Source organism: Lolium rigidum, chromosome 7 (genome assembly GCF_022539505.1).
Source record: "Lolium rigidum isolate FL_2022 chromosome 7, APGP_CSIRO_Lrig_0.1, whole genome shotgun sequence".
Classification (NCBI taxonomy): Eukaryota; Viridiplantae; Streptophyta; class Magnoliopsida; order Poales; family Poaceae; genus Lolium; species Lolium rigidum.
In genome coordinates this window covers 35,899,068-35,910,785 of record NC_061514.1, presented here as the reverse complement: position 1 = coordinate 35,910,785, position 11,718 = coordinate 35,899,068, and the positions used below count along the sequence as shown (strand labels likewise).

General features: G+C 47.4%; 1 protein-coding gene across 1 annotated transcript; it reads left to right on the top strand.

Annotated features, from left to right (window-relative positions):
* The first annotated feature begins 1,123 nt into the window (after positions 1 to 1,123).
* Positions 1,124 to 2,385, top strand: LOC124671184 (bisdemethoxycurcumin synthase-like). Its single transcript, XM_047207594.1, has 2 exons — positions 1,124 to 1,331; positions 1,409 to 2,385. Exons 1-2 carry the CDS (start codon positions 1,124 to 1,126, stop codon positions 2,383 to 2,385), a joined length of 1,185 nt encoding a protein of 394 aa, XP_047063550.1.
* The last annotated feature ends 9,333 nt before the right edge of the window (positions 2,386 to 11,718 follow it).

Genomic DNA, 11,718 nt, shown 5'->3' with positions numbered 1-11,718 from the left:
ATCCATGGTTAATTGATCTCTAACTATTTGTTCTTTTTAATTAATTGTTGCAGTATCCATGGCCATTTATATTAATTCTTATTTGTATTTGATGATGTTAGTGATGCCAACACTTTGTGACTCTCAAGCCCCTGGAAGTGACCTTCAACCTATCTAAGCAGCAACACTAAGTGTCGTCTTATTTTTCGTATCATTCCACTGCCCACAGGTGCTCCTCTTATTTGAAATAGGTGAATGACTAGATTACTGATTGTTTTTTATACAATGTTTGCAAGCATGAGGATGTGCTTGCTGCCGGCCACTACCTGATGATGATGGCGATCTGATTGAGTGGAGAGAGGATCATGAGTCGATTGTGCTTTGTACAAGAGTTTGCTACTTTTAGGTTCAAAGGCTTGATATTCAGGCCGGAATGTTTTCCTTGGATCAAGAACTATTGTGTGATATTGATCTATATCTTGCCATGGATTTCTTGGCCACATCAGTATTATTATGCATCCCAACTTACTATGAATCATATATATATGGGCTACCATAGAATTTTGACTATCATATTTGCTCTGCTAAGGTACCAAGCCAATAACATATTATCATTTTCTCACCTGGTTTTCATTGTTGTTGTACAAACTGCAAATTGGAGTGAACTTCACGGGATCGTGCGCCAAGACGCACATATAAATCTAGTATAGATTGGTAGCTGCTGGGAGCATTTGCTCCCGGTTTTTCGAAAAATTAAAACAAATCGAAAACTTGTCAAAAAATTCCGGAAAAAATCATGCATGTACCTGACCATGGCACGCACTACCGTGTAAAATTTCGTTGCAAAATGTCATTGTATGCGCCCTGGACAAAAATGACAAATTTCTGACATGAAATGAGATCCAAAAATATGAATCTCAGATCTGGAAATTTGTCATTTTTGCCCAGGACGCATACGATGACATTTCGCAGCGACATTTCACAAGGTGGTGCGTGCCATGGTCAGGTACGTGCATGATTTTTTTCAGAATTTTTTGAAAAGTTTTGAAAAACAAAATTTGCTCCCCAAAAATCCGGGAGCAAATGCTCCCGGGAGCCAAGATGAATTTCCGGGTAGCTGCTACACTTTAAACTTCCATCAGCCATGGCAAAATTAGCAAACAGCAACGGTGCGCTGAGCGACAGCCAGCGAAGCATGCAGCAGCACGCGGAAGGCCCTGCGGCAATGCTCGCGATCGGCACGGCGAATCCGACGGGCGCCGTAGTACCCCAGGATGAGTTCGCCGACAGCTTCTTCCGCGCGACCAAGAGCGACCACCTTACTGAACTCAAGGAGAAGCTAAAGAGAATTTGTAAGCGCATTCTCCCTCCATTATGCATGATGTTAATTGTTCTCTTTGGATCGAAAATAATCTTTCCTAATTTATAGGCAAGAATACCTGCATTGAGAAACGGCACTTCCACCTAAAGGAGGAATCAGTTGATGCCCACCCGAAGTTCCTCGATAGAGAGCTGCCATCCCTCAACGCCCGCATCGACATGGTTGCCACCGCTATCCCAAAGCTCGCGCACTCTGCCGCAACCAAGGCCATCGATGAGTGGGGCCATCCAGCCACCGACATCACCCACCTCGTCTTCGTCACCTTCTCTGCCGTCCAAGCACCTAGCGCCGACCTCCAGCTGGCCTCGCTCCTTGGCCTCCGCCCCACGGTCTGCCGCACCATACTCAGCCTACATGGCTGCAGCGGTGGCGGCGCGGCGCTAAACCTAGCCAAGCAGCTCGCTGAGAACAACCACGGCGCGCGCGTCCTCGTGGCTTGCTCTGAGATAACGCTGATCAGTTTCCGCGCCCCTGACAGGAACAGCCTCGTTTGCCAATCCTTATTCACTGACGGCGCCGGTGCTGTTATCGTCGGAGCCGGGCCTTTCCGTGAAGGCGAACGCGCTCTATTCGAGATGGTCTCTTCCACCCAGACTGCGATACCAAGCACCGAGCACGTGCTCAATATGCAGGTCTCAGAAGCGGGCGTAGAATTCCACGTCGGCATCGAGGTGCCGATGCTAATAGGACAGAACATCCAGCAATGCCTCCAAGACACGTTCAGTAGGGCTCCAGTGTGCTCTTGGAACGACCTCTTCTGGGCGGTGCACCCAGGTGGCCGTGCTATCTTGGATAACATAGACACGGTGCTCAAGCTGGAGCCAGGGAAGTTGGCAGCCAGCCGACATGTGCTTCGCGAGTACGGCAACATGAGCGGCGCAACGATAATATTCGTGCTTGATGAGTTGCGCTGCCGTAAGAATGAGGAGGATCCACTGCCAGAGTGGGGCGCGATGCTCGCCTTCGGACCAGGAATCACAATCGAGGCCATGGTGCTGCGTGCACCCTCTCACAACAGAAAATAACTGCCGCTCAAAATGCACAAGTTACCACGTCCAGCACCTTCATCACCGTTGCTAGTACTCCGTATATAATATGTTGGGAGATGCAGTCCAGTGGTCTCAAATATTGTGTATGCACGTGCTTGTTCGTGTTCTCAACTCCATTGTGTTTTTATACTGTTTATTTTTTAACAAGATGTTTTTATACCACTAAACAAGACTCTTATGTATTCAATAAAGCTCACTATAAACCTCGTCTTGTGATGGTTAGATTTACCGTGTGCGACGAGTCTTTTCAGCCATGTGTGAAGGCTCAATCTGTACTAGTCAGTATTGGTCTACCTGGCACATACCCTACGCATTACCATCCTTACTCACTGTGTTGTGTTTTATCTACTATTAGTCATGATCATTTCTATAGATACATTGTTTAATTTTTATTAATATGGTTGTGTAAGAAAACATACAACAGATTTAGACTCTGTATGAAACTCAATCTTGATAATGTGGCCATCCATCCGTGTCAAATTTGATTCAATGGTCGACACAGCGATAATTTGACACATGTGATTCTTACTTAAATTTGCGGTTTGCCCTATGGCATGGCAACGACTAGAAATTTGATGATTTCCCACACATCGTTTGTAGACTTATGAGAAATTTTCATGGTCTTATTAATTTCACGTAGATTGATGTTGCCATAAGTCCATATATAAGCATCATTCTTTTTTATGGGAAAAAATAGGTTTATGTCCTCTTTGACAGGAGGAGTTAGCTTGGTCTTCAGTCGGAGGTGCCTACTCAACATGGCGACGCCACGCGGGCGTTGCTAGATTCAAGAGAGGCGAGAGGTTTTCTTGCTGCGAACCATGTCGAATGTTGTGTGTCTACCATGGTGATGTGTGCACACATGGCGGCGGTGTGGTCTTTATGTAGTGCGCCTGAGAAAACCGATCCAGTCGTAGGCGATGCGTATGTGGCATGCGGGAAGAAGCAAAAGATGCTACACGCGTCGACAAAATATTAAGAGACAATACACATGACATTTCATTTATTAGTGTTTAGAATAGGTTGAAGAAAACGAGGCGGGCCAATTGAAACAAATGTCACAAAGTTTACATACCATATGCCAAATCTTGCCATTGACTGCGATGGTGTGCGTATACACTTACACTTGCCATGGGCTTGGGTGTATGCGGTACTTTCGGTTACGGTCATAAAAATAGTTTCGTGTACGTTGTACCTGGTCAGGAGACTGCCTAAGCTAACACGGTTAAAATTATTAGGTCCTGGGTTAAAATTATTAGCGTTGTGGGTTTTTTCGTACCACACAAGTCAAAATGCCTTTCTGTGTCACGTGGGCGTTAAAGGGTCCGGTCTCTACTAGTGACGTGAGCTTGTGATGGATATTCACGGTTGATGACGTACCTCTAAGAAAACACCGATCTCTCGGAAGGTTTCGCATATGTACGTACGGCGCGTCACGTACGACGTGTCACTGTACTGCGCATAGACATGAGGCTTTTCACAATGATAGTTTCTTGGTGCGGTATGATAGGTAAACGCCTATGTGGCACTATAGTTAGTGAGAAAAGAGAGTGATTGTGTATATTAGGCCTTTCACAATGGGGTATTTAGTGCGGTATCTTAGGTAACTTTGCTTATGTGACACTATATTTAAAGGATGGAAGAGAATTGTGTTGTTACTTAGGTAACCATAATCAAAATGCATTGCTAGACCAATCACATGCATGCATCATAATGGGTTGTATCTTAGCTAAGTAGTAGCATATAATGAGAGGTGCTTAGAGGGATGCTTAAGAAAATAAACCAAACATTTTGTTAAGCCGCTGTGCTTATTTGTACATGAGAAGTGCTTAGTTAGGCATCTATCTAGTAAAAATACTAAAGGGAGGGCTAACTTCCGACGAGCAGAGCGAGGCCCGTCGCCAAGTAGGCTTGAGCGGATGTGTTGTGAGTTGGAAGGCAACGTTACAACTGTTGTTTTCCAATCTATAACCGAAACAGAATATATGGCTATTGTTGAAACTTGCAAACAGTCCGTTTGTTAGTAAAGTTTGTATGCTGAGTTTTATGGAGATAATTCTTGCATTAAATTGTTTTGTGACGGTCCAAGAACCATATACCTTACTAAAGATCAAATGTTTCATGAAAGGACAAAACACATTGATGTCAAGTACCATTATGTTCACAACATTGTTGCACAAGGTAAACTGAAGGTACACAAGATTAGTACTCACGATAATCCTACTGATATGATGATAAAGCGAGTCATGTTGCCAAGTTTCAACTTTTATCAAACTTGGTTGGTATAACTGTTTAGCTCAAGTGGCTGTTTGCACCAAAAAGTGTTTCCTTTGTTTCGAAATCATGCTACAAGATGGAGTTATAAGATAACCCATAGCTTTTGTAAACACTCCCCGATATAGTGAACTATTTGCTAGCTAGCGCCCGTGGTTTTTTCCCCTCTGTGTTGGAGAAGTTTTCCACGTTAAAATGTTGTGTCTTCGGTGCGATTTCCTTTTCGTTCTTCGTTATTTGCTTGCCGCGTTTGTAACAGCGGTGGGTGCCAGAGAAATTTTTCGGTGTCGGTGAGGAAGAATGGAAAAGAGGAGGTGAACGAGAGGTGGAGATAGAGACGAGGAAAGGAGGCGCGAAGATAAGGTGGGCGTTTTCTTTCCTCGCCACGTTCACGACACAGGTCACTCGATCGAGCCAAATGAGGGCGAGCGTGAAATTGTCAGGGGTTCCATATAGAAGGCAAAGCTTTTTGCCTCGTTTCAAAAAAAAGAAAAAAGCCGTTAAGGGGTTGTGAAGCGTTTTCAATTATTAAATAAACTCAATAAAAGGGAAAATAGGGCATTGATTACTCCATAGATGTGAAGATCTTTTCTGAATGGGCTACTCCCCATTTCCTCATTTGCACCTCCAATATATTCTTCCGCTCAGACTCTAAGCCCTTGGCGAAGACGACGCTTAACCTTTCAAGAACCAGCGCATTGCGAAGCAATAGTTTGGCCAAAATATTCTCTGACTGGATGCCCTCATAATTTTCTATGGTGATCTCCCACATTCGTTGTCGCAAGCATGGGATCAAGAAGCTCGACTCGTCATGGTATGCAATCTCGTCCACCTCGTCTGACTTCATCACCTGCAGCGTGAGAACCTCAAGGTTTGGAATCAGCTCCAAGATCCAGCGCACGGTGTCAATCGTGTGGTCACAGTCGATGCAGCCTCGCAGTGTGAGCCGTGTCAAGTAGCTGAAGAGTGGGAACTCCACGAGGTCGATGAATCTGTTCTCCAAGGTCTCAAGGTGGAGATGGAGGTGTGTCACGGCTGGGATTTTGTTGAGAAAATCTCCAAACCATGCTAACTCTTCCTCCTCGTAGAAAGGCTGGCAGAAATCAATGGTGCATGATGGGATGTTTGTGGGTGAGCCGTGCAGAGACAAGAGCGACCCCCTTGGCACGAAACCCTTGTAGTCCAGCGACCTCAGCTCCGACGCGTCGATGTCTGCAGACGTCAGTTTGTGGCAGCAGCGGATGGAAAATCGGCGGAGACGTTTGTCATGAACGGATATTGTTTCGAGTTTCCAGAGTGATTCCAACGTCAGGTCAGCCAGACGGGGGCAGCTCGAGATCAGCCGCTGGATGCTTCTCCCAGAGTCGGTGATGGCCGTGAGGCGCATTGTCTCGAGGAACGGCAACTCGATGGCCATGCCCTGCCGTCGTAGCTTGAGCCGGCAGTGGGTGACGCATAGCGTCCGCAGGGCGGTGCAGGAGAAGAGACTCCTTGGAAGGAGATACCTCCAACTGGGGCCTTGTTTGCCGGATTCGGAGTCACTGTCTGCTTCGCTACTGTCATCGCTATCATTCATGTAGTATTTTGCGCCAGGGTCTTGTTCAGATGCACATACCGGGCCTAGGTGGAAGCGCATGTCGAGGTGGAGGCCCGGCTGGTCGCCGCCACGCCTGTGTGTCAAAACGTAGGAGAGCCACTGGTCAACGGCGACCCCATCCCACCAGTGCCATTTGTCAAAGGCGAAGCGGAGGCTGCGAAGTGGCACTGGAAGGCCGGCACACCGGCGGCGGCAGAGGAGCGCGGCGCCGACGTTGTCGAGGAGCTCGTCGCTGCAGCTTTTCAGTTCCAGCGTCTGGTGGAACCACGTTGTCCAGTCAGAGGCCCTCTCGCCCTGCGTCTCCTCAAAGGAGATGGTGTGGACGCTGCCGAAGACGTACCGCCACCGGCGGGACAGGATGGCCGCGCATGCGGCCTCCTCGGTGGGGAGGAAGGAGAGGACGTGGCCCAGTACATCATCGCTGAGGGTGCTGAGGCGATCTCGGCGATTTGACGCCGACATCTCCCTCTTGCGTGAAGCCGCCATATGGAAATCTATCTGTGCCGTGCGACCGCAAAGTCTAGGGTTTTTGGACAAAGAAAATAAGGAGGCGATTGAGCGAAAAGTCCTGATTAGCGTACGTGAATATATGGGTCCTTTGTTTTCGCCTTCAACGAAGGTATCTTTGGTTTCCGTTTAATATACTCGTACGTTTTATAGTATATCTAACCTAAAATCGAAAAAGAATCTTTGTGCAACCGCCGCGCCGACACAAATCCTCTCCTAAAAAATCAGGGCCGGATCGAATAGCACCCCACGCACGGATCGCTTTCGATCTCCGCCGGCCGATCACGATCACGATGAAGAATCAGAGGCGCAAGGACAGGCTGAGCGCTCTCCCCGACGACACGCTCCACCGCATCCTCTCCCACCTCTCGTCCGAGAAGGCCGTGCGAACAAGCTCCCTCTCCCGCCGGTGGCACCACGTCTACGCCGGCGTCCCCGTCGTCGACCTCGTCGACCCCAAGAGTGGCAGGAACAAATACGATCTCCCCGACCACAGCTGCAGAACCAGATACGAAGCAAAGGTCTGCTTCGACCAGAAGGTGACCGGGGCGATCCTGTGCAAGGCCGCCGGGACGCCCATCCGCACCTTCCGTCTCGACGCCTTCAGCCCGCCGCGCGGCTTGCTTGACCAGTGGATCATCATCGTGTCCTCCGGGGTCGTCGAGGAGATCAACGTCAAGCTGAGGTACTGGGAGTTCTCGGGCCGCCGTCTCTGCCCCTTTGGCTCGTCCCATAACGCCTCGGCAGACTTCGATAAATGTGATAATAAAAGGTACGTCAAGACGCAGCATCATCTATTCGGCTGCCCCGCCCTTCGCCGCCTCCGCCTCACAAACTGGACGCTCGATCTTCCTCCTCCTCAGCTGGGTGCTGTCATGTCGTCGCTGGAGACCCTCTGCCTCACCAGGATCATGGACCCGAAAGACCAGCTGCAGCACCTGCTCTCCAACTGTCCGCGCCTCGCTCACCTGACGCTGCAGGAGTGCCCGAGCCTCAGGAAAATCACCGTGGCCAGCGCCCACCTGCGGAGTTTCGCCATGATCTGCTGCCACAATGCCACGCGAGTCAAGCTGAGCACCTCCTGCCTCCAGTCGCTGCACTACCAAGGCGGCCTTCCTCGCAAGTCGCTCTTCAAGCTTGCGAACCACGCAGGACTCCCGGCGTTGAAGATTGAAATCTGCCAAGACCTCTCCGGGAAAGAACCGGCAGAATTTGTTCCGGCCACTAAGCTCATCAGACGTTGCACGGAACTGGCTTACCTTCACCTTTCCTTGTACCCATCGATGGCCCACTGTAGCAGCTTCTTCTCTACAGATGCGGTGCCCAGCCTGCAGCATCTTAGGCAGCTAGGCCTCCAGTGCTGCTTGTGGGACGACCAAGACGTCCGGTCAGTTGCGCTCTTGCTTCGCGACACCCACAACCTGCAAGTATTGTCGCTGTTTCTTCAAGGTCCTGAGAGCGAATCAGATACCGAGCCTCAGGATGACAGTGATGACGGGGTCGGCTGTACCGAGCCTGAGGACCATGGTAACGATTGTGTCGACTATACCGAGCCTGAGGACGATGGGATTGACTATACCGGGCCCGAGGACCATGGTGACGATTGTGTCGACTATACCGAGCCTCACTACGGTTGTGATGATGAGGTCGACTATAGTAGTGAGTTGACCGATAGTTTCTGGACAATGCAGATCAGGTGCTTGGATGCTAAGCTGAGAAGAATCAACATTCAGAAGTACGAAGGACTGCAACTAGAAAAGATACTTGTAAAGTTGCTCCTTTCAAAGGCTGTTGTTTTGGAGGAGGTTTCCGTTACCTTAATGGATGGACTTCCCCAAAATAAGCGCGAGATTGCAAAGGAGCTATGGTCCTGGAGATTGAATCCCCATACAAGAGTAACCATAAATACAGGGTAGAAAAAGTTGTGCTTGCACTTCTTACAAAACTAGAAGAAGAGGTTAAGGTTTTTTTTTTCTTTTAGTAACACCAGGATATAATATATAGGATTGTTAATTTTACTTTTATTACTGGCATTTGTACCCAGCTGAATGGCACTAGGCTTGAACATATAGAACCTGCGAAGCACCCAACACTATAACATGTTCCAAGGGTAAGAAGGAAGACTATTCTTCGGAAAAACAATAACACAACATTAACTGATATAATTGAAATATATCTAACAAAGTTAATAGGATTGAAATCGCATCTGACAAGGCTATCTCTATTTTATTTCCTACGCATTAGTAGTTCTACCTGAGTTGCAATGGAATCAACAAAAGTGTATATGCATTATTAAGATGAATCGTAACAATCCTTGAGCAACAGGCTTCTTATTAAGTAGACAACACATTAACTACAATTCATTAATTAGTTCCATAAACAAATAAGAATTTAAGATTAAGCTTCTTGAAAATCTGCCACTTTATGACGGTAGCGCTAGAATACTACTACCTCCGTCCCAAGGAATAAGGCGCACGCGTATTTCAAGACGAATTTTGATCATAAAAATTGAGCAACAAAATCTTGGTTATACTATATGTAATTAGTATCGTTGGATTCGTATTGAAAAACACTTTCTAATGATGTTAATTTCATATAAATAATCTTTATATATGTGAAGTAATTCTTAGTCAAACAAAAAGCACGTAAAACGAGGACGCCTTATTCCTTGAATCGGAGGTAGTAGAATTAACTCTATGTGAGAAACTAATCTAGCTTCTTAATTATTAGGCATGTGAACAAAACCTGGTGAATATGGGACACGAGATCAGTTCACATTATTTATTAATTGACATCGGGATAAATCGCAATTCAATGCTCTGACCAAATAATCATAGGTTAGTATATGTGATAGACTATGTTTAATTAAATACAAGTTATCTAGGATCAACATGTCGGGAGGGGTAGGAGGGTTCAAATGGGCATTCCATATCAACAATGAGACAATGGAAGTGGTTGAGGCATAGAAAGTGCCACAATCTTGCACCAATTCTAAGCAAGTAATATTCGCCCGCGGAACTGAATCCTTCAAGGGTAGATAATGAGGTAAACATGAACTAGGATTCTGCTAACGAATATAATTCGATATTAGAGTGGAGAAGTTAACAAATAACAACACAAGATTTGAACTACAAATCAGTAGTCATACATCATTCCACGCAAATTAAATGGACTCCAGCATTAGCATTTTTCTTGAACTCTAACCGGTAAATTGAGGGGTGATTTTGGCAATTCAGGTGTTATTTTGAAGAAATATCATTTTATTGGCAAATATATAAAAAGTTTCAAATAATAGATTTTAGAAAGTTTAATGGACAAGGAAAATTCAACAATTTTGAGGAATCAACTGTCGACCAATGGACATGGACAACAACATTGGCATATGCTTTCAAAACGTTTATATCAAATAAATTCCCAAAATATCGGCACCCTACTTTCTCAAAATCCGGAACCACATCTCAACTTGAACAAATTCAGCTTTCAACTTTTTTTGGAATAAAATTTGAAAAAAAATCAAAGATGAGTATATTCTTCCGCCTCTATATGAAGAACTTTTCTGAATTGGCCACAACCCATCTTCCAATCTGGGCCTCTTGTCTATTCTTCCGCATAGTGCTCACCCCCTTAGTGAAGATGACTTGTAATCTTTCAAGAACCAACGCATTGTGAAGCAAGAGGTTGACCAACATCTTCTCTGATTTGCTGCCCTGATAATCAACCACGATAATCTCCCTCACTCGAAGCCGCAAGCACGGGATAGAGAAGATCGGCTTATCAGGGGTCGTTGTCTTGTCGGAAACTCTGACAGCCTCCCTGCCGTCCGACTCCCTCATGAGCAATGAGAGTACCTCCAGGTTTGGGGTCCGTTCCAAGATCCTACCCACGGCAACAACGGTGTTTTTGCTTTGAACGCAGCCTTGCAGTGTGAGCCGTGTCAGGCTAGGGAAAAGAGGAAACTCCACGTCGAAGAACCTGTTCTCAAAGCTCTCATGGTGCAGATGCAGGTGCTTTGCTTTAGAAATTTCTTCAAGAAAACTCGTGAGCTTGGAAAATTCTGCCTCCTTGGAGAGGGCTTTGCATAGACTGATGGTGCACGAAGTAGTAGTCGCCGGTGAGCCATGCAAAGTCAGGAATGACTCCGCTGGCTCCCTACCACTATACTCCAGCGACCTCAGCTCTGATGCGTCAATGTCAACAGACTTTAAGTTGTGACAGCAGTGTATGGCGAGTCGGAGGAGCCTTTTGTCTAGAACAGAGACCCTTTTGAGGTTCCAGAGGGCTTCAAGGGTCAGGTCAACTAGACGGGGACAGCTCGAGATCAGCCTCCCAGAGTCGCCGAGGGCCGTGAGGCGCATTGTGTCGAGGAAAGGCAGATCGATGGCATTTATCTTAGGTAGCTTCAACCGGCAATAGGTGATGCACAGTGTCCTTTGGGCAGTACATGAAAAGAGCCTCCGTGGAAGGAGATACCTACACCTATTGTCGCCGCCGTCATCGTCGGAGTCACTGCCAGCATCTCTCTTCCTTTCATTGAGTGCACAGACCGAGCTGATGTGGAAGCGTAGGTCGAGGTGGAGCCCCGGGTGGCTGTCACGGTCCCTACGGGGCAGGACATAGGCAAGCCACTGGTCGATCGCGACCTTGTCCCACCAGTGCCAGCTATCGAAGGCAAAGCGGAAGCTGCGCAGTGGCACCTGGAGGGCTCCAGCACACCGGCGGCGGCACAAGAGTGCTGCGCCGATGCCATCCAGGATTCCTTTGCTGCAGCTTTTCCTCTCTTCGGATTCGTAGTAAAAGGTGATCCAGTCGTCTTCCCTCTCCCCCTCTTCCTCCTCGAAGGAGATGGTGTGGACGCTGCCAAAGGCGTGGCGCCACCGGCGGGCCAGCAAGGCCGCGCGTGCAGCCTCCTTGTTAGGCAGGAAGGAGAGGAC